The sequence below is a fragment of the Indicator indicator genome, chromosome 21, assembly GCF_027791375.1.
Source record: "Indicator indicator isolate 239-I01 chromosome 21, UM_Iind_1.1, whole genome shotgun sequence".
Lineage (NCBI taxonomy): Eukaryota > Metazoa > Chordata > Aves > Piciformes > Indicatoridae > Indicator > Indicator indicator.
In genome coordinates, this window is record NC_072030.1 from 14,861,963 (window position 1) to 14,884,229 (window position 22,267).

Consider the following 22,267-nt stretch of genomic DNA (forward strand, 5'->3'; position numbering starts at 1 on the left):
CGTTGCACACTGAGGGAGGGGGAAAGGCTTATTGGGAAGTTGAAGCACGAAATTCAAAGACTCGGAAAGATATTCAGAGCAAAATTGCGGTGTGCTTGTACGCAGTGCTCTCGGAGCAGTTAATACTTTGTGCATGTGTGCACGTACATCAGCCAGCTCCCTGAGTACAATCCTGAGTGTTATGAACACGGACTGCACTGAGTTTTGGGTTCAGAAAATGCAAAATACTCTTTTGTGAGAAGTAATAGAGAGGTTTATACAGCAAAAGGATGAGAGAAAAAATTTTTACAAATATAAAAAGACCTAATTCATATCTGCTGTGTTTTGTGGGATGGTGTTGAAGGCACTGACTAAAATGTCTTTTTTGACTAAGATCTTGGAGGTTTTGGATTTAAAAAAAAAAAAGCTGAAAACTAACATTTTACCAGGCATGTTTAGGTATTTTTCTGTAATACTTTTTTCTGTAATTTTTCTGACTGTAAATTTCCTGGTGTATCTTTTGAAGGTTGAAAAGTGTGATTTCATTTTTTTTAAACTGATTTCTCCCATCCATGTGCTAACTAAACCAGTCCTTATTTTATTTGAGCTTCTGATAGTTTTCAAGTTTTAACTTCTATTACTACTTTTTGTTTTCCAGGTCAGATGTACAACTGCCTGTAAGTATCATTCTGTTGCTCGATTATGTGATTTTTTTTTTTTTTTTAAATATAACTCTCATCACTGTAATTTCTTTTAAGGAAGAAACCCCAACTTCCTGAAAAGACTGTTTGGAAATAGGTCAGATTACAATTGTCCTAGTTTAGAGCAGGACAGATTGTTCTATTCCTCCAAAAGGGGCAAAAGAATAACACTCACACAAATGGAGTGGATAGTAATGGAGAGTTTAAATGCAAAAGCAATTCATATACTACAAAAAACTACAAAGCATAGTGGTGAGCATAGCAAAGCATAGCAAAGTTCCTTTACACCAGATCAAAAATCCCAACACTTCCCTTCTCCCCACCTGGGGTTCACCCAAAACCCCAGGGCTCTTTCTTCCCCCCACCCTGTTGCTAGGCTGGTTTCAGGCTGGCCAGGCCAGAACTGCCCCACCTCCACCCCCTTTTTACCTTGGCCAAGATTGTGCAGGGGGGAAAAAGTTACTCAGACCCTTGATATCCCCCATCATTATCAGATAAGAGAGCATCTCTCTCCCATGGGAGCAGAGAGGGAAGAAAGGGAAAGACAATAACTTTGCAACCAGATTTATAAGGGTGCAGGATTTATGGGTAGAAATAAACTGTTTCTTGTGTCCACCCACTGGGCTGGACACTCTAGACACTTGGAGGTCTCAACTCTGTGGCTTCTTTTTTGGGGGCACCCAACCTAAATGGCCCCAACAGTTTCAGATGCCATTTCCATGACTGTAATTCCTGCAATGCATTCAAGGATATTTAAAGATATCCATGTGCACTCAGTCTTTTTGCTTTTCAGTTTGTAAAGAGTTCTGGTAAAGTCATGTGCTTAGAAAGACTGGGAAATATCCTTAAAAAGCAAGAGAAAACAAACCCCAAAACAAGAAGTGAGCCCAAAGTGATTGCTTTAGGGATTTTCTGAAGTGAGGATTGTAACTGTTGTACTTGTTGAGATGAGGAGCTGTCATGAGGCAGAAATTCACAGCAGTTAAAAGTGGTAAGCCCAGGAAGTGTGCAGTGAAATCTCTGTGGGAGAATGAGCTGAGAACACAGAAGGGACTTGGGGTCTGTATGTGATATCTGTAAATGACTGCACTTGTGCAAATAGGAAACCCAGGAGTCTTGTAAAGATACTTACTGCCTTTTTGTTCTGTCTTTCAGGCACTGAAGATTGCAGCTCAAACAGTGTTACTGCAGAAACAGGAAGCAGTAGTAATGATAATTTAACAGTAAATTCTGTAAGCGGGAACAAAGCCTCTGGAGGTGGAAGATGGACCAGGGCTCTATCTGATGGGGCAATAAGTGATCAGAACAAAGAAACATGTAAGTAGTTTGGACTGTGACTGGGACAGGAATCTCCAGGGTGGTTTATGCATTTTTAATGCATTAGCGCTTTAAGCCCACACTCTAGTCCAGGGTGCAAAGAGCGTTGCAGGACTAATGTGAATCCAGCTGCTTTACTGGAGTAGAGAACGAGCTGGGGAAATATAACTGCACAGTTCAATGCTGTGGCCTTGAACACAAGGCCTGTGTGTGGCCATGAAATAGTTTTATCACTATTGGACTTGACCTGCCTTCCCTGCTAATTATGGCTTTCCAGGTGACAAGAGTACAGCTGAAGTACTCTGCCCAGTACAGAGGGTGCTGTATCAGGTATCTAGGGGAGAGCTGTGTGATTCACTCTTTTGTTGGGGATAGCCAGTGCAGGATGAAACTAGAGCAGGATATATGTTCCAGTCTTTCCTGGAACCCTACATGAAAAGGACAACTGAGGCAGGACAGCATCACAGCTGCAGCCAGGCAGTCTTACTCCTTGAGATGAAGTGAATCTCGAGGAATTAGGGAAGGTTGCAAAGCCTTGCAACATGGCTTGGTTGTTTTCACAGGCCAATTCCTGTGTTACAGAAACCTGTTATTTGGGTAGAGCAGGGAGAAGAGTCCTTATATGTTTGTCAGAAAATAGTCTTGCAGCTTGAAAGAGTTTTGTTTTGGTTTGGTTTTTTCCCCCTTTCCCCTTGCCTTTCACAGGGCCCAACCCAGTTCAGGATCTCAAGGCAGAGTATGTTGGTGAGACCTCTGTCAACTTAACATGGACAGTGACTGACACCAATTCCAGCTCCTACACATACAGGATAGAGGTTGTCAATGGCTCCTCTCACAGGAACCTGACGTTCAGTGACCCCGAAGCTGAAATCACTGAGTTAGTCCCCGGGACATTGTACACTTTCACCGTGTTTGCAGTAGCCAGTGATGGTCAGACTGAAGGAGAAGGAGTGTCCATAGACCTGTACACAAGTAAGTCACCATTTCTTGTAACCCTGTTCCTCCTGGATGTATTTTGCTGTGCAGCATGAAGCTCTACCTACTGATGTGAAGGTTATACATCAGTACTATTGAGTATAGCTGTGATATTTTAATCCAGGAGCCTGATCTGAGCTATTTGCAATGGATTGGATGTTAGTGTGCAGCAGAAGCAGCCCTGGTGGCTTTGTTTTAGTTTTAATTATCTTTGTTCTCCACTTTCTCCTCCATTCTTGTCTTTTTGCTCCCCACGTCTCTAGGTCTCCAAGGGAAACCCTGGAAGAACTGGCACAGTGGTGACCTGTGCTTCTACTTTGGAGGGTCAAAGGGAGATTGATCAAATTCACAATGGGATTTTAGTTCCCTTAGCTGCCCATTGATACAAAAGCCTCCAGGAGTCTCTGGTGATGATGCTGGGGTGCTCCTGCAGTCTGAACAATGAGAGATGTGAAGAGAGTGAAGCAGTGGTGTGCCTGTGTTTCTTCTGTGCATGTATGTGAGCAGATGTTCTTGCAGGTTGACACACTGTTGTCTTGTCTTTCACAGGGCCCAACCCAGTTCAGGATCTCAAGGCAGAGTATGTTGGTGAGACTTCAGTCAACTTAACATGGACAGTGACTGACACCAATTCCAGCTCCTACATGTACAGGATAGAGGTTGTCAATGGCTCCTCTCACAGGAACCTGACGTTCAGTGTCCCTGGAGCTGAAATCACTGAGTTAGTCCCTGGGACATTGTACACTTTCATGGTGTTTGCAGGAGTGAATGACAGTCAGACTGAAGGAGGAGGAGTGTCCATAGACCTGTACACAAGTAAGTCACCATTTCTTGTAACCCTGTTCCTCCTGGGCTGTATTTTGCTATGCAGCATGAGGCTTTACCTACCTATGTGAAGGTTATATGTCAATACTATTGTGTATAGTTGTGATATTTCTTCTGTCCATGTATGTGAGCAGATGTTCTTGCAGGTTGGCACACTGTTGTCTTGTCTTTCACAGGGCCCAATCCAGTTCAGGATCTCAAGGCAGATTTTGTTGGTGAGACTTCTGTCAACTTAACATGGATAGTGACTGACACCAATTCCAGCTCCTACACATACAGGATAGAGGTTGTCAATGGCTCCTCTCACAGGAACCTGACGTTCAGTGCCCCTGGAGCTGAAATCACTGAGTTAGTCCCCAGGACATTGTACACTTTCACCGTGTTTGCAGGAGTGAATAACAGTCAGACTGAAGGAGGAGGAGTGTCTGTGGACCTGTACACAGGTAAGTCACTATTTCTTGCAACCCTGTTCCTTCTGGGCTGTATTTTGCTGTACAGCTCAGAGTTCTGCCTGTATGTCTGAGGTGTGAAAACTAATACAAGCCTTACCTGTGCTGTCTGATAAGAATGAGGTGTTAATGTGTAGAGGAAGCAGCCTCAAGATCATTTTTATTTGGTTTATTTTCTTTTTTTGTTTGTCCTCTATCGGCCCCCACCCCAAAAAAAAACCAAAACAAAACAAAACAACCCCAAACCAAAAAGAAAACTACCACCAAAAAAAAAGCCAACCAACCAAAACAAAAAAGAATCCCCCACAAGAAGATCAAAACCAAACCCAACCAACCAAAGACACCCACCTCTTCCTTTTCTTCTATCCTTGTCTATTTCCTGACCACTTTTCTATATTCCCAAGGGAAGCCCTGAAAGCACTGGCACAGTGGTGACCTGTGCTTCAGCTTTTGAGTGTCAGGGGGAAATGAATCCCACTCACAATCACCTGTCTTCAGTTCTCTCTTAGCTGCCCATTGATGCAAAAGCCTCCAGGAGCCTCTGGTGATGATGCTGGGGTGCTCCTGGAGTCTGAACAATGAGAGATGTGAGGAGAGTGAAGCAGTGGTGTGCCTGTGTTTCTTCTGTGCATGTATGTGAGCAGATGTTCTTGCAGGTTGGCACACTGTTGTCTTGTCTTTCACAGGGCCCAACCCAGTTCAGGATCTCAAGGCAGAGTATGTTGGTGAGACTTCAGTCAACTTAACATGGACAGTGACTGACACCAATTCCAGCTCCTACATGTACAGGATAGAGGTTGTCAATGGCTCCTCTCACAGGAACCTGACGTTCAGTGCCCCTGGAGCTGAAATCACTGAGTTAGTCCCCGGGACGTTGTACACTTTCACCGTGTTTGCAAGAGTGAATGACAGTCAGACTGAATGGGAAGGAGTGCCCATAGAGCTGTACACAAGTAAGGAGCTGGTGCCTCTCAACTCCACTTTAACATGCAGTTTGTCCCAAATTGTCCTGCTTTTTTACCTCAGTTTTCCACCTTTGCCCTGCCATAATTGTCACTTTGCGCTGGGTGCCTGTGACATGAATGCCAAAGCCTTTGGTGGAAGGGAAAAGGACTGAACTTGGATGTGTCTCTCTGTTAATTTACATTGCCTGCAAAGCATTATCTCACCACCTTGACTGCTCAAGACTATGTAGAGATCCAGCTGTTGAAACAACATGACTTTCTCCAGACTTCAGTACTTAGTAGGCACTCCACAGTGCTTTTGGGAGCATCACTGAAAGGGGTGCTGGGATGTAGTGGTCAGGATCACAGAGGCCTTTTGTTCTTGAAGATTGTTTTGAGTTCTTTGTAGAGTCTCTGGCTTGGGGCTCCTGTGGGCTCTGACATTGCCTTGGGCCAGATTTATTGAGTATGGTGCTGTTTCTGTGTGTCTGTGCCATGGCACCTCATTCCTGGATCAGAGGGACAAATGGGAGGAGGTCATCTTTCTTTTCTAACTCAGGGGTGGAAAGTGAACAGGCAGCATCCCTAATAAGGCAATTAGGAACAGTGTCCCAGAGCTGCTACTGAGTAGGTGAGCTTGTCTGTGCTGCCTGGTGTTAATACTGAATCAGGCTTGCAGACACACAGCTCAAGGTGTCTGTTAGCTGTTGGACCTGATCAAGGAGACCATTTTCTTCTGATGATGTTGAGGAGAGGCTGGGCTGAAGGGTTTAGGTTAAGACCGTGGGCACAATTTTGAGTTAGTAGATCAAGATCACCCTGCACTCTATTTCCTTCTTGATTTCCATCTGTCTGGAAACCTGCTGTGGAAAAAAATAATTTCAGCATGTGAACTGAGGTAAAGAAAATATCTCCCAGAAGCCCTGTAGCCTTTCCAGACATGCCTCAGCGTGAATTTCTGAAATTGGTCATTGATACTTCAGCTGCTTGGCTGCAAATAACACTGGTTCTGTGTATGCTAGAGATGTGCCTGAGGCCCTTTTTAGTTCTCTCTTGACAAATTGTTGTCTTGTCTTTCACAGGGCCTAGCCCAGTTCTGGATCTCAAGGCAAAGTATGTTGGTGAGACTTCTGTCAACTTAACATGGACAGTGACTGACACCAATTCCAGCTCCTACACGTATAGGATAGAGGTTGTCAATGGCTCCTCTCCTGTGAACCTGACATTCAGTGCCCCTGAAGCAGAAATCACTGAGTTACTCCCTGGGACATTGTACACTTTCACCGTGTTTGCAGGAGTGAATAACAGTCAGACTGAAGGAGGAGGAGTGTCTGTGGACCTGTACACAGGTAAGTCACTATTTCTTGCAGCCCTGTTCCTGCTGGGCTGTATCCTGCTGTGCAGCTCAGAGTTCTGCCTATATGTCTGAGGTGTGAAACGTAATACAAGCCTTACCTGGGCTGTCTGATAAGAATGAGGTGTTAATGTGTGGAAGAAACAGCCCCAAGACAGTTTTTATTTGGTTTGTTTTCTTTTTTTGTTTATAAGCAAACCTCCTCTATCCACCCCCACCCCAAAAAAAGCCCCAAACAACCCCAAACCAATAAGAAAACCACCACCAAAAAAAAAAACCCAAAACCAAAAAAAAAAAAAAAAAAAAAAAAAAAAAACAAAAAAAAAAAAAAAAACCCAACCAACCAACCAAAACAAAACCCAAAAAAATCCCCCACAACCAACATCAAAACCCAAACCCAACCAACCAAAGACACCCACCCCTTCCTTTTCTTCTATTGCCTATTTCCTGACCACTTTTCTACATTCCCAAGGGAAGCCCTGAAAGCACTGGCACAGTGGTGACCTGTGCTTCAGCTTTTGAGAGTCAAAGGGAAATGAATCCCACTCACAGTCACCTGTTTTCAATTCTCTCTTAGCTGCCCATTGATGCAAAAGCCTCCAGGAGCCTCTGATGATGTTCTTGGGATGCTCCTGGAGTCTGAACAATGAGAGATGTGAGGAGAGTGAAGCAGTGGTGTGCCTGTGTTTCTTCTGTGCATGTATGTGAGCAGATGTTCTTGCAGGTTGGCACACTGTTGTCTTGTCTTTCACAGGGCCCAACCCAGTTCAGGATCTCAAGGCAGAGTATGTTGGTGAGACTTCAGTCAACTTAACATGGACAGTGACTGACACCAATTCCAGCTCCTACATGTACAGGATAGAGGTTGTCAATGGCTCCTCTCACAGGAACCTGACGTTCAGTGCCCCTGGAGCTGAAATCACTGAGTTAGTCCCCGGGACGTTGTACACTTTCACCGTGTTTGCAAGAGTGAATGACAGTCAGACTGAATGGGAAGGAGTGCCCATAGAGCTGTACACAAGTAAGGAGCTGGTGCCTCTCAACTCCACTTTAACATGCAGTTTGTCCCAATTTGTCCTGCTTTTTTACCTCAGTTTTCCGCCTTTGCCCTGTTTCTTTTCACAGAGCCCAGCCCAGTTCAGGATCTCAAGGCAGAGTATGTTGGTGAGACTTCTGTCAACTTAACATGGACAGTGACTGACACCAATTCCAGCTCCTACATGTACAGGATAGAGGTTGTCAATGGCTCCTCTCCTGTGAACCTGACGTTCAGTGCTCCCGAAGCTGTGATTACTGAGTTACTCCCTGGGATGTTGTACACTTTCAGGGTGTTTGCAGGAGTGAATGACAGTCAGACTGAAGGAGAAGGAGTGTCCATAGACCTGTACACAAGTAAGTCACCATTTCTTGCAGCCCTGTTCCTCCTGGGTTGTGTTTTGCTGTATTTTGCCTAGCTGCCCAAGGATGGACATTTAAAAGGCTTGCAGGCAGAAGTGCTGTGCTTTGTCTGCCTGCAGGCAGATGCTTGTGTGGAAAAGACAGCTTTGTTTTTTTTAAATAAAGTGAAACAAGCCCACCCCAAACCAGCAATTGTTGAAGGTGGTCACCAAAATCTCTGCCAAAATGAAGGCACTCTTCACAAGAAACTTCCTTCCTGGCCTAGGTTTTGTGTGGGCAGTTTTTCTGCCTTTGCTTCTTGAAGAATGAGGGCCTCAGACCCTGATTTTAAATGACTTCCACAAGAGAAATTGTGATGTTTCCAGGGAATGTGTGTGATTTGGGGGCCTGAGGCCACCAGTGGGCTGCAGTGTGAGAGTGAGCTTTAGGCAGTGATCTTTTTATCTCAGTGAGCGAGATCAGGGCATGAAGAGTGGTAAAAGAACAGAATGCCCATGTCATCACCTCTTTTCCAGTGATATTTGATGTTCCTTACCTTTTGCTGTGCACAGATACACCACTATGTCCTCCCCCTGCCTTCCCCTGCAATCTTGTGTCTTTCCTACCTACAATTCTGAATTCTTAAGGGAAGCCCTGGAAGAACTGGCACAGTGGTGACCTGTGCTTCTACTTCAGAGGGTCAAAGGGAGATTGATCCAATTCACAGTCACCTGTCTTCAGTTCTCTCTTAGCTGCCCATTGATGGGAAAGCCTCCAGGAACCTCTAGTGATGATGCTGGGGTGCTCCTGGAGTCTGAACAATGAGAGATGTGAGGAGAGTGAAGCAGTGGTGTGCCTGTGTTTCTTCTGTCCATGTATGTGAGCAGATGTTCTTGCAGGTTGACACACTGTTGTCTTGTCTTCCACAGGGCCCAGCCCAGTTCAGGATCTCAAGGCAGAGTATGTTGGTGAGACTTCTGTCAACTTAACATGGACAGTGACTGACACAAATTCCAGCTCCTACACATACAGGATAGAGGTTGTCAGTAGCTTCTCTCAGAGGAACCTGACGTTCAGTGTCCCCAAAGCTGTGATCACTGAGTTAGTCCCTGGGACATTGTACACTTTCATGGTGTTTGCAGGAGTGAATGACAGTCAGACTGAAGGAGAAGGAGTGTCCATAGGGCAGTACACAAGTAAGTCACCACTTTTTTGCAGCCCTGTTCCTGCTGGGCTGTGTTTTGCTGTGCAGCTCAGAGCTCTGTCTGCTTGCCTGCCCAAGGGTAGAAACACAATATTTTTCTATTTGACTGCCAACAGCAATGTTAATGTGTGGATGAGGATGCTGTGTGGGGGGTGTTGCCTTCTCTTCCTTGTGGATGAGGCCCTCAGGTCTTTATTTTGAAGGCAGTGCATTGTGCTTGGGGAACTTTCCCCTTTAGAGGGCCTGTGGCTGCAGCTGAGTTGTGGGCAGCACTGTGGTGTGTGGCTCTTGGCCATGCTGCTCTGCTCAGCACATCAGCAGAGAGGAGAAGGCTGAGGTACTCCTGTGCTCCTCATGCTAGGCACCGTGACCATTTTTCCCCTTTGCTGTCAATATGTGCTGCTGTGTCCTTTCCTTCATTTTGTCCTGTTTTGGCTGAGGTTAAGTGAATCTGGCTGCTGCTCTGCATTTACTACACAGAACTTATGCTCATTTTCTTATTTGTTGGCTAATAAGAGTTTTATGCAATTATAAAGAAGTTAGCATTAATCTATGGACTGCTCTAAAAATGTTCAGTGTAGCATGTTCTGTATTTTGAACACTTTGCTGATCTTGATGGATACTCCACCAAAGTTTTCTGTGTAAAGCAGTCTGCAGAGGAGTTAGAGAGCACTAAGAGGTCTGTGTGCTTAGTGTGCTAAGTACTTCTCTTCCTCCTGCGGTGGGAGGTCCTTGTAGGCAGTAGTTTAATCTTTTCAAACGTGGAAGGAATCCTGTGGTTTTACACAGAGCTTTTTCTGGTGACAACACTACTTGATTTCTTACTCCTCCTTTTTTTTTTTTTTTCCCCCAATTGTTCTTTTATGTGTGTGTGTAGTTCCTGCCTCAGTGAATTCATTTCAGTGTGAACCAGTGGCCAAGCAACCTTCCCTAATGCTGAAGTGGAAATGTCCTTTTGGTAACAATTCTGGCTTCATGATTAAAATATCTAAGGACTCCTGGGTGAAAGAAGAAAATGCTTCACTCTGCGTGAGCGAAGGCTCAGAGAATAACTTCAGCATCACATCTTTAGCTTATTTCAGCACCTATGATGTTACTATTGTAACTCTTTCAGATGGTCCTGGTGTAAGCCCTGAAGTGCACGCAGAGTGCAATACAAGCATTACTGGTAAGCTTCGCAAGTTGAGAATGAGAAATATCTGTAGAAGCAAAATATTAACTTCATGATTGCCGAACACCGGACTTGATATACTGTACGTTATCTGCCTAGAAATAAAACACTAGGTTCATGAAGGGGGCCTACAAGAAGGATGGATAGAGACAGGGGCAGTGGCTTCAAACTAGAGTGACAGGACGAGGGGCAATGGCTTCAAACTAGAGAAGGGCAGATTTAGATTGGATATCAGGAAGAGGTTTGTCACTATGAGGGTAGTGGAACACTGGAACAGGTTGTCCAGGGAAGTGGTTGAGGCACCTCCCCTGGAGATATTCAAGGTAAGGCTCAATGAGGCCTTGGGCAACCTGGTCTAGTTGAGGTTGTCCCTGCTGACTGTGGGGAGGTTGGACTGGATGACCTTTGGAGGTTCCTTCTGGCCTGGAATGTTCTGTGATTCTATGCAGAGTGTCATGTCATGCATAATAAATGAGCATTATATGAATATTATCAGTATTAGAGCATTTTCTTGTTTGAAAAACTTTTCTTTATTAAAAACTTTTCTTTATTTTATTAAGGTACTAAAAACTTCTTTTCTGTTGATAGACCCACCTGCTCCAAGTGAACATCCTATAGTCAAGGCAGTCAGTCACAGCTCATTGTCTGTTGAATTCTCTGATTTTGAGTCAGTGAACGGACCATTAAAAGCCTATGCAGTAATGATCACAACAGGACAAGGTAAGAAGTTATGACACTGTTCTTGTAGCCATGTGAAACTATTTATCAGACATCATTATGTTTGAAACTGTAAATAAGAGTTAAATTAACAAAGAAAAAGCTAGCTCAGTATTTTCAATCACCTTTCACAAATCATGAGGCTCCCTTGAGGTCAGAGCACTCTTTGTTTTCAGAAAGCCATGGTTTTCACTCAGCCTTTTAAAGCCTGGCTTATTCTTGTATATGTCTCCTATCTGTTGCCATTGTGCTGTTGCCATCTTGATTTGCCAGCGATTCCTGCCACAAAATTGTGTAGTGTCCTTTTTTCCCCCCCAAAGAATAATTTTCAGAGCTACGACAATAAGGAGCTTTGGAATTTGGGTTGTTTCTTCCCCTTCCTTCTTTAGGTGGAAGATATCTGCAGTAAGAACTTAAAAAAATAACGAAAAAAGGTTTCCTTCTAATAACAGAAAGGTGGGGTGCAGGTGGAAGGTTTGAATGGCATTGTCAGTGTTACATGCCATGGGGTGTTGAACGCCGGGGAAAGCATCAGAACAGAGAATTTGTGAATGTCTAGTGATAAATCGTAAAATTAAGGAACTTACTTCTGCAGTGCAGGTTTGAGTTCTTTTTATTTTTGCCAGAGCACTGGAAGAACAAAGCAGCTGATGGTTTCCCTCAAGTGGGATTTGACTTTTGTGCTTATCCTTTGTCTTAACACCAGAAATTTATCTTGCAGCAGTTTGCCTGTAGGTCTTTCTTTGCTTTTCCATACAATATATGCCCAAGAAATACCTATCTACCTCTTTCTATATGTAATACATCAGATAGGTAGTAGTATATACACATTCTTTTTCCGCATTCCTACTCAGCTGCCCCAGAATTGCAGATTTGAATATCAGTCTCTTGCAGACAGAATCAGTGGGTGGTGACATCTATCCTTTTTTACTTTTTTTTTTTTTCCCTGAAGATTGTGAGTCTTTGGAGTCTAAATTGAGCAACACATACCAAGATTTCAAGAAGAAGGCAACAGTTACCTATGTGGCACATGTCATCAATACAGAGCAGACAAAGTCTCCTGCTTTCCATTCCCAGAACGGCACAAACGTCGTCGATGTGGGCAAGGGGAGCAGAACCTACGGCTATGAGAACGGACCCTTGATTCCAGTTCGTTCATACAGGTAGTGATTTCACACAGCTGCTTCGTTTTGCTGCACTAAAAGACTATCTAATGAAGAGATGACACACCTTGCTTGAGGCTGTTCAAACCATGCATTTACCTGTTGTGGGTATTTTTTTATTTATTTTCTTCTCTCTTCTCAACAGGGCAAGTGTTGCAGGTTTCACTAATATAAGCTTTACCACAGCCGGCATCATTGTGGGAGAAGATAGTTATGTGTCTTTTTCACCCTGTTCTGAGGCAGTTTTGCTACCCCAGGATCCAGGTATAGTAGGTGGCAAATATAGGGCTGTCAGCTTGGCACATACACAGTGCATGGAGATTTCTCAGTTATGGCAGGTTCCATGACAGCAAAACACCCATTAGTTTCTCTGTGATGGATTTTTTTTTTCTAACTAGCTTTGCAGTGACACTGATCTCTAAATTCATACCTTGCTACTTCTGGGGGTGACCTCTTTTTCCCATGTATGACTTCTACCAAAAGCTGTGCTGCTCGTAGCATGTTAAAAGGGATTGGATAGCACAACAAGACTTGGGTACAGAAACAAGTAGCAAAAAGCACTTGATGTTCTAACAGTTCTGTTAAAGTAAAAGTGACTGCATTGGAATGCAAATAGTGGTCCTTTAATCCCAGTATTAGAAGCAGGAGTATTGGAATGCAAATAGTGATCCTTTAATCCTAATTTTTATTAATTTACCATCCTTGGTTCATTATTCTTAGTGAGCTTTCAATAGCAGTACTGCCAAAGGACACAGTAAAGACAAGATGTTGAGTACAGACGAGTGTGCTCTGTCACTTGTGAGGTTCTCCTGTAGCATATTAAGTTAGATCACAACCAAAGAGGTAAATCAGTAGTGAGTAGAACTTGTTCTCTTTTACCAGGTCTCATTGCTGGAGCTGTCATTGGATGCCTTTTAGGTGTATTTGCTGTAGTGGCTATTGGGGGTTTCATATTCTGGAGAAGGAGAAGGTAATGTGTTCATTGTTATTTGGAGGAACACCAGCATTGCCCTTCTGTATCTTGCTCCTATAAAAAGTCTCTTTTTCTGTTCTATACACCTCTGTTATGGTGCTTTAAAATACGTTCTATTAAAAATCTTATTTGTGTGTTATGGATTAGAGTTGATGTAGCTAACTGCTTAAACAGCTTTCTTCAACCTCATAGTTACAAACTGAGGAGCTAAGATTCAGTTTGTTTAGCTCTTCTGAAATGATGCATGCTGATGAAGTAGTTCAGTCAGAAGTAAGCAAGCATCACAAATTATTGTGCCAAAACGTATATGTAATTGTGTCTTGGATCTATTTTTAATTATCCAGTAATCACACTTTTTAATTGCTTAACATCCCAGCACATGAAACTTCCATTCTGAAGTTTCCAGAAAGTGATGAGTTACCCAGGGTTTGAGCTGGTCTCTCAGTTTCCAGGTTTTTCCAGATAATCTGGGATTTAAGAATCCACAAAGGCTTTTTCTTGCTTCTGATTGTGTGGTACATCCTTTCTAAAGTAGCTGTAGGGCCCTTAGTCCAGTTGTCTTTGTTTCCTCGATGAACTGCTGCTGTTTTTAACAAGGGAGTCCAAAAGGTGTGGACGATGATAAGAAGAGCTTTCCTTCAAGCTGGGAACACTTATTTTCATTCACCTACCACTTTCAGTACCACCAATATATCCCTGTTGAACACCTGCTGCAGGGGTTCTGGGCTTGGTCGCAGTTTTCCTGAGATGTTAGCTGGTGATGCAGATCTCCCAGATGTTCTTCCACCGAGCTGTGTGCTTCGTGTTCAGACGTTGCACTGTGCTCCCAACAGCAGCAGTCACATTGCACAACATCACAGAATGAAGGATGGGGGATTTTTGTTCCTCCAGGTGTGCAGTTTCCCTCAGGAGGGTTTGTTGCACAGACTAAAATGCTTTAAGAGAAATTTGTTCTGAATAAGCACAGGAAGTAGCTGTTGTCAGAAATCTCATTTGTATTCCATTATATTCTGCTGTGAACCTCTTGTGTTATTTTCTTTCACCTTATAGGAAAGATAAAAGGAATACTGAAGTGTCCTTTTCTCCAATCAAGTAAGTCCATATCCTTTCACATGTTTTCTGAGCTCAAGTGAGATTTGCAAAACTTACTCTGAACCCTGATACTTGTTTTCTGTGCAGTTTTATGTAGCATTTTGCAGTGTTAATTCCTCATGGAATTTAATTTCTCCAGCCTGCAGACTAAAAATAACCACATTGATCAAGGCTTCTAGAGCTGCTGCAGGGATTTGAGGGCTTGCTTCATGAATTGCTATTAGACACAGAAATGCTCCATGTGGTTTTGAAAACAGGATGTCTGAATGAAACATAGGCTTCTGTGCACATCTAAATTGCTGATAAAGTGCACACAGGCAAAATTCGGCACCATGGCCTGGATTTTCCAGTGCTTTATGAGTACTTTGTCCTGAGCCATTAGTTCAGATAATGTTGAGATTGTTAAAGCTGGCCATGGGAGGGTAGCCACAATAAATTGAAAGGCACAGGCAGTGCACTTGAATCACGTTGTTGGCTCTTGCACCAATTTCCCTGCTGATGGAAAGGTGTGGCCGGAGCATCCCATGAAATCCCACCTGGGGATGCTTTGATAGTTGACATAAAATACACCAGAGACTGAGGCCTGTCTGGTGGGAGTACAGAAGGGGCTGACTGAGACCACCTGTGATGTTCTTCTCCCAAAGGATGTGCTGTTCTCTCCTTGCTTTAATGGATCAGTTAAATGCTGTGCTAGATACCCTTTTCCTGTAAATGCAGTTTTGTGGCTGCTACTAACAGTCATGCTTTCATTCTTATTCACATAGTGAAAAATACAGCTGCATGTGTCTAATCAACCTTTTTTTCTTCCCCTCACCCTCCCCTGAAGAATCAAGAAGTAAGTAAAACACACTTTCTAACACATTAACTGAATTCTCATTGGTTATTTACCTAATAAGTTACCAACACAAGGCTTTTCTCATTTTAGATCAAAACTGGTTAAAGTGGAGAACTTTGAGTCCTACTTTAAGAAGCAGCAAGCTGACTCCAACTGTGGGTTTGCTGAAGAGTATGAGGTATGTGCCCTCAGTGGAGAGAGCTTCATGACAAAGATTTTTGGGAATGCAAATTAGCTTTTCCCTGGAGCATACATGAGGCTTACAGAAGGGGAGAAGAGAGCTTCATTACAGAGATCATTAAGACATGTGTAGAGCCCTCCCTGCCCTGATTAAGCTTCAAATTTACTTGAAGTGCATGACAAATACTTCATATTTAGAACTATTTTCTCTACCTGTGGGCTTACAGCATGGCTTGCTGCTCTGAGCTCCCACCAGAGACAGGATCTCCTGAGTTCCCCCACTACTCACACTACAGAGTTGGCCTAGGGAAAGCTCTGCCCTTTGTTTTTATATCCTGGTTTTGGTTTTCTACATAGCAAGACAAGTCTCTTGCTAATGTCACTGACTTCTTCAGGGTGTAGGTGTGATTTGCAAACCATACCTGTGAATAGCTTGAAGGAGCAGTCAGAGAGGCAGCAATTAAGGTTTGCTTAGGAAATGTGCTAAAGCCTCATTGTTATGAGATACAAAAGACAGGAATCCAATGTCAGGAAGGGTTCTGTGTGTCATGTCTGCTGTTAATAGCTTCATCTTCTTCAAGCTATTAATTGACTTCCTTCCAGATCAAATTCTGTCTCTTTGGTTGTCCTTTGCAGGCTTGTGCTCTACCTTGACTTCCTTTTTGATTCTGCTTCCTTCAGTCTTTTCATGATGTATTCACTCTTTCTCCTTGTGGTATTTGCAAAGCTTATGCCAAGGAGTCTGCTGCCTTGGGGGTGACAATGACTGTGCCCTTAGATGTCACTGCTATGTACCTCTGGTACTTAAAGCTCATCTCTAGGATTTAAACACGTTGCTATTCCTGCATTCTGTGTTAATCCCTTCTCCATCAGGCTTGCCACTGTCACCCTTCCACTCTGTAAAAATATGATTTTTGTTTCCTCTGTCCCAGTCCAACATGCCTACTTTTGCAGCAAAGGCCAAGAGCATCTGAAGTACTTTTCTGTTTCAGTCATGTTTCTGCACAAATCCTAAACCAAGACTGAGTGCTTATGAGCCCTTCTTTTATTGTAGGAACTGAAGTCTGCTGGTGTTCATCAACCTAAATTTGCTGCTGAACTTGCTGAGAACAGGGGAAAAAATAGATACAACAACGTCTTACCATGTGAGTCACTACTGTCTTTAGTTTTGTGTATTATACTGATTGAATTTTTAGGTGAAAAGCCTTGGGTTTGTCTAATCTCCTTTAAAAGTACTGGGAAGTTTCAGAGAGGGATTACTGTCATCAGTTTCCAAATGAATGGCTGTGGGCTGCTGCCTTCCCAAAATCATTGTCTAAGCAAACCTAAAGCACTTCCCTCAAGTGTGTCCCCTGAAGCTCCCAAACTTTCCCTCAAGAAAGCTCCTTAAAGAACTTTTTCTTAATTAAATAATTTTAATTATCCATTTATAAGAAGTTTGCAATGCAGATTGAAAAAGCAATGGGCTAACAGTTGACTATGGACAGATAGATGTGCAGAGCTAGGAGAAGTATTAAGACCCTGCTGGGCAGCTTTAGAGATGAGCTCAGCCCGGTCAAGCTGTGTGCAGGCACCTCAGTGTAGCAGGGTGTAAGGAGAGACTGGATGGTGAACAGTGATGGGTACTGAGGGATGCTTTGAAGGAAAAACCTCAGCTGCAGTGGCAGCAGGAAACTAATTGCCTATTTTTTCTCCAGTAATTAAACCGTAGTAATTTCATGTTGGATTTGAAAGATACAAGCAAAAACAGACCATGTTTTATGAAAACAATCTCCATTGAGTATTCTGAATCTTTATCTTAGCCACTCACTTTTCTGAGACCTTTTGTTATAAAAATTCTAAACTTACTGCTAGTTATGATTCCTAATATTATATTTTATTCCTAAAATACTCTTTGTTCTAAAATACTTTTGAATTAGAGAACATGCATTCAATCACCAGTATGTTGTTGGAATATTCTAGTTACAAAACTATTCCTTTTCTTTTCCTTTTTTTTTTTTTCCTTCCACAGATGATATTTCTCGTGTGAAACTTTCAGATCAAAGCTCTGCAAGTGGGGATTATATCAATGCAAACTATATACCTGTAAGTTGCTTCATTAGTTGGCAGGAGATATAATGTATGTTATTATGATACGGGTTTAACAGCTCCGAGTGGTGTTTGAAATCGATTTCTATTTAATTTGTCTCACTGCTGCAGGTGTCTGGTATGTGTATTTATGTTGGATTTTTTTCTCCTTAGGGCTACAACTCAAAGAAGGCCTTTATTGCTGCACAGGGTCCTTTGCCCAATACAATAGAAGACTTCTGGCGCATGGTTTGGGAGAAGAACATCTACTCTGTTGTTATGTTGACCAAGTGTGTTGAACAAGCCCGGGTACGTCTGCATTAAAGCTGAACTGTCTCTTGAAGACAGTTGTGTCTTTTCTAGTTTGTTGCTACCCTAGAAGGTTAGAGGCTGACCACTTTCTTTTGACAGCTACCCACTTAGTGGAAGATTGGGTTTAAATTAAATAAGCCCTTCTCTCTCATCAGCTTTTTCCCACTTTTCCCACTTTTCTGTCTGCTGACTACTCTATCTGACTGAATAGATTGTCACAGGAGGGTCATAGAATCTCTAAGGGTGAGTCGTTCTCCCTAAAGAATTATTTTAGTAGAGCCTTTGTCCTGGAATAGGTCATTGGGACAGGTGGTGTGCATCCTAACCCTGCCTCAGGTAGTGCTTTATCTAAAATTAACAGCCAGTCGTTCCACTGCTGTGTGTTACTGCCTAACCCTGTAACTCTCTCCTTAGACAAAATGTGAGCAGTACTGGCCAGACAAGCAGTCCAAGAGCTATGGTGACATTATTGTAACCATGGTCTCAGAGGTTGTCCTTCCAGAATGGACAATAAGGGACTTCACTGTAGAAAAGGTGAGTACTCCCTCAGGTATTAGTTGTTGGTGTAGAAGTGGTTTATCTTATCACTGTCAGTTCACAAACCAGACAACACTGGAGTGACAGATTATAAAAATTTCACTAAAACTTATAGAGTCATAGAATCAATAAGGTTGGAAGAGATCTTTAAGATCATCAAGTCCCAACCATCATCCCAACATCACCCTGCCCACTAAACCATGTCTTGAAGTGCCATGTGTCATTTTTTTTAACACCTCCAGGGATGGTGACTCCACCGCTTCCCTGGGCAGCCTGTTCCAATGCCTGACCACTCTTGTAGTAAAGAAATCTTTCCTGATCGAATTCCAAGTTATCTGAGGGGAAAAAGACAAGAGTGGATTGTTTTAGAGTGGATTGTTGTGAGGCTTTGAACATACTGACTGAACATACGTCGGGAAGCCCCACTGTTGCTCCTCTGAAGGCAGTTTTCTTTTTCATTGTGTGTCTGTTTCTCTAGGCCAACACACCAGAGAGCCACACTGTGCGCCAGTTCCACTTCACCTCCTGGCCAGATCACGGAGTGCCAGAGACAACAGACCTCCTCATCAACTTCAGACATCTTGTTCATGAGTACAGCAGTCAGAATCCAATAGACTCTCCTACACTAGTGCACTGCAGGTGGGCAGAACATGTGTGTTTGTGTTGGATACACTTTTATCTTCTGGCTGGGTTTTAAAATTCTTTTTTCAATGTAAACCAAAAAAAACCAAACCAAAACAAAACCCAAAAAAAACCCTGAACCACCATCACCAAAACCAAAAACAAATCAAACAATGACAGCAAAACCCAAAACCACACACCACCACACACCCCCAAATAAAACCCCCAAAATAAACAAACAAAAACCCACCACAACAATAACAACCAAAAAAAAAGGAAAGAAAAAGAAGTCTTTTAAAATCCCTTCGCTTAATGGCTGTTTATTCTGCCCAGTTAAAACCTTTGCCCTGTTTTGTGCATTTCTGCCTCAGAAATGTAGCAATGCTATGCAGGTAGCAAATTATGTGACAGAAAATGTTACTAGAGTAGGCCATCTCTCCTAGTCTGGAAAAATGGGATGAAAAAGTTGCCTTTTCAAGTACTTTTGTTTGTGGTGTTGTGTAAGTGCAAGGCTGGGAAGCTCAAAAGCATGTCCTCCCTCCTTCTTGGTGCTGCAGAGACTTTTCATACCTGTGCTCTAAATCATCGGCTCGCTGGCCAGCAGTGAGCAGGTGGTTGAGAGCGAGCAGCAAAGAGCTTCGCTCTGTCGTTGCAGCGCTGGTGTTGGGAGGACAGGGACGTTCATCGCCATTGACCGCCTGATCCAGCAGATGGAGATGGAGAGCACTGTGGATGTGTACGGGGTGGTGTACGACCTTCGCATGCACCGGCCGCTGATGGTACAGACTGAGGTGAGGCTCAGTTCGGGAAGGGGAGACTCAAGCTATTAAAGAGCCATCTGAAATTGCTCTTGATTTAATTGCCCTCCTTCCTGCTTCGTCTCCTCACACAGAAGTAGTTGCAGCCAGGTGCTTTAGTATGTCCAAGCAGTCTCTTTACAGAGAGCTTTGCAGGACTGGTATTTGCAGCTGGCAAAAAAAGAAAAAAGAGAGGGTTGCAGCTTGTTTTACCCACATGGTTTTATCCTTGCAGCTGTGAGCAAGGATTATCTTAAGTCAGGTGGTCATAATGTGCATCTTTTCTTTTGTGTTCCTGCTGAAATTACCACTTTGATCCAAAAGGGTATGTGAGATACTCAAACTGATTTGAAAAAGACTGTACAATCTCCATCATGAAGGTCTTTCCAGAAGGTGTTAGGCATGACAGTAAATTTGATCTTAGTTCTTTATGGGGGGTTGATTCATAAATCGTTTTGCTTGGAAGAGACTTTTCAGATCATTGAGTCCAACCATTAACCCAGCACTGCCAGGTCACCACTAAACCATGGCCCTCAGCACCACATCTCCATGACTTTGAAGCTCCTCCAGGAGTGGGCTGCCCTGAGCAGCATGTTCCAGGCCTTGACAATCCTTTTCAGGAAGAACTTGTTCCTAAAGTCCAGTCCTACCTCCCCTGGGGTGACTTGATCAGATGACATTATGAGGTCCTTTCCCAGCCCTATTTTCTATGAACTATGCATACAACTTCTAAAAAATACTCTGTGAGAACATCATTGCAGTGCAGCCAAACCTCAAAACCTCTGTTCAGGAGCAGGATTATTTTCAAAAGCAGGTATTTTCTAGAAAAGTATTATCTTCTCTTTCTCCCCATCAGGACCAGTACGTCTTCCTGAACCAGTGTGTTATGGATATTATCAGATCCCAGAAAGACAAGAAAACTGATCTCATTTACCAAAACATGACAGCAATGGCAATCTATGAGAATTTCACACCTGGGCCAGGCTTTGGGAAGGCCAATGGCTACCATGCATAGCCTGGCAGGAAGGCAGTGTCTCCAAGAGGAACGTGTTGCCTGCGCCTAGGGAAGGGAGATGTTCTGCTTGTGTTTTCCGGGACTGTGTGCAGTGTCTCGTGTCTGGCTTCTCCAGCTCTGTCCCCATGTGAAGATGTGACCCACAGGAGGAAAAACGCCATGCTGGCAGGAGCCACAGGTTGATATGGAACAAAAACCACAACCAAGCAAAACTGTGTAACAGCGGAATCTTGCTTTTTTTTCTTGGGAATTTAACAGTACTGATCGGTGAGATAGCATTTGCAGTATGAACAGTGAACTAGATTTTAAATATTAAAATAATAACACAAGCTTTTTATTACAATTTTATATGATTTCCTTTACAGACACCAGGCTTGTGGGCTGTTTTAATATATTTAATTATAAGTTTCAGGAACATATTTTATCTACTGTATCCTAGCTAATAGATCTGTTCCTCTGTGATTTTTTTTTTTTTCCCTTGTGTTCCTTTTTATTTAAAAAGGAGCACAAACAGCTCCTTGAAATGGACATTTATACTTGGAAATTGTGCCTTTTCTAGTTGCTACTCTAGGAAAAAAAAAAAAACAAAAAACAAAAAACATCAGAGATTCTATTTTTGTACTGAAACTCATAATGAGAACACAGATTTTTAAATAAGGCTTATGTCAAACTTAACTGTAGTTGCACTGTTGGCAGGACTCTCTGGAAGTTTGGAGGTGAGCTTTGTTGTTTTGTGGTTTTTTTGTTTTTTTTTTTTTTTTTGCATTTCACCACCAATATCCCCTGCCTTAATGTTTTGGTGCCTCTGCCAGAGGAGGAGGAGTGTGCTCTGTCACTCCGAGCTTTAACTGTAGTGAAAAACCTGAGCAAGTGAATGTGAATGTGTGTGGGGCTGTGTGTGGGTGTGTATGAAGGACAGAAGAGCTCCTCCCTGTTCCTGCCTGATATTCCTGTTTTTATACAGTTTATAATGATTTATTTAAAGGTGCAATATATGATTTACTGAATAATGATCACTCTATTCTAATAGAGTTTTACTCAGGTTGGTGTCTTTTTATCATTGTTGGTTTTTTCTTTTCCTCAAATATATAAATCTGTGAAAATGTTGAAACTGAGGTTCCAAGTGTCCAAGCACTCCCAGACAGATTGACTGGCTTTACTGTTTCTACCAAAACAAACTGCACAAAATTCTGCTGTAAAGACTAATCTCTCAGTTGGTTTAGCCATTCAGAACTGAGACATCTTACCTGCCCGCATCTCATTGACCTAATGTAACTGGTTTATAATTAGTTGCAATATACTGCTGCTGTTGTTTTAACTGGTCCTTTGAGAAACAGAACAAACAAGCAGGAACCCCCTAGTTGGTGATTTTTACAAGTCAAGGATTAGACTGGATTTGTTTTGCTGGTACATAACTGTTAGACTTATGAAGACATTGCCAATGAAGGACTTCTTAAGTAGCGTTGGGGTGGGTGGGTGGGGGGGGTGTTGTTTTTTGGTCTTCAGATCATTGCACTGGTTGCATTGCAGAGGAATATGAAGTTTATGAATAATGCTATAGAATAGCTATAAAACTATGAAGGTTGAATAACCAGAGTCCCTGGAATTCTGCTGCTTTTTTGTTGTTGTTTTGTGTTTTGTTTTGTTTTGGGGGGATGTTAT

At 42.8% G+C, this 22,267-nt stretch overlaps 1 protein-coding gene across 1 annotated transcript; it reads left to right on the forward strand.

The window, feature by feature from the left end:
- Positions 1-616: 616 nt before the first annotated feature.
- Positions 617-20,605, forward strand: PTPRJ (protein tyrosine phosphatase receptor type J; the record flags this gene model as incomplete). Its single annotated transcript, XM_054390565.1, has 25 exons — positions 617-656; positions 1,836-1,997; positions 2,703-2,969; positions 3,522-3,788; positions 3,974-4,240; positions 4,933-5,199; positions 6,273-6,539; positions 7,299-7,565; positions 7,670-7,936; positions 8,851-9,117; positions 10,003-10,293; positions 10,885-11,016; positions 11,966-12,176; positions 12,322-12,440; positions 13,059-13,146; positions 14,200-14,241; positions 15,068-15,076; positions 15,167-15,254; positions 16,311-16,401; positions 17,268-17,341; positions 17,498-17,632; positions 18,050-18,169; positions 18,651-18,811; positions 19,449-19,584; positions 20,447-20,605. Coding segments are annotated over 25 exons (4,194 nt in total), but the record flags the coding sequence as incomplete, so codon positions are not given.
- Positions 20,606-22,267: the final 1,662 nt, after the last annotated feature.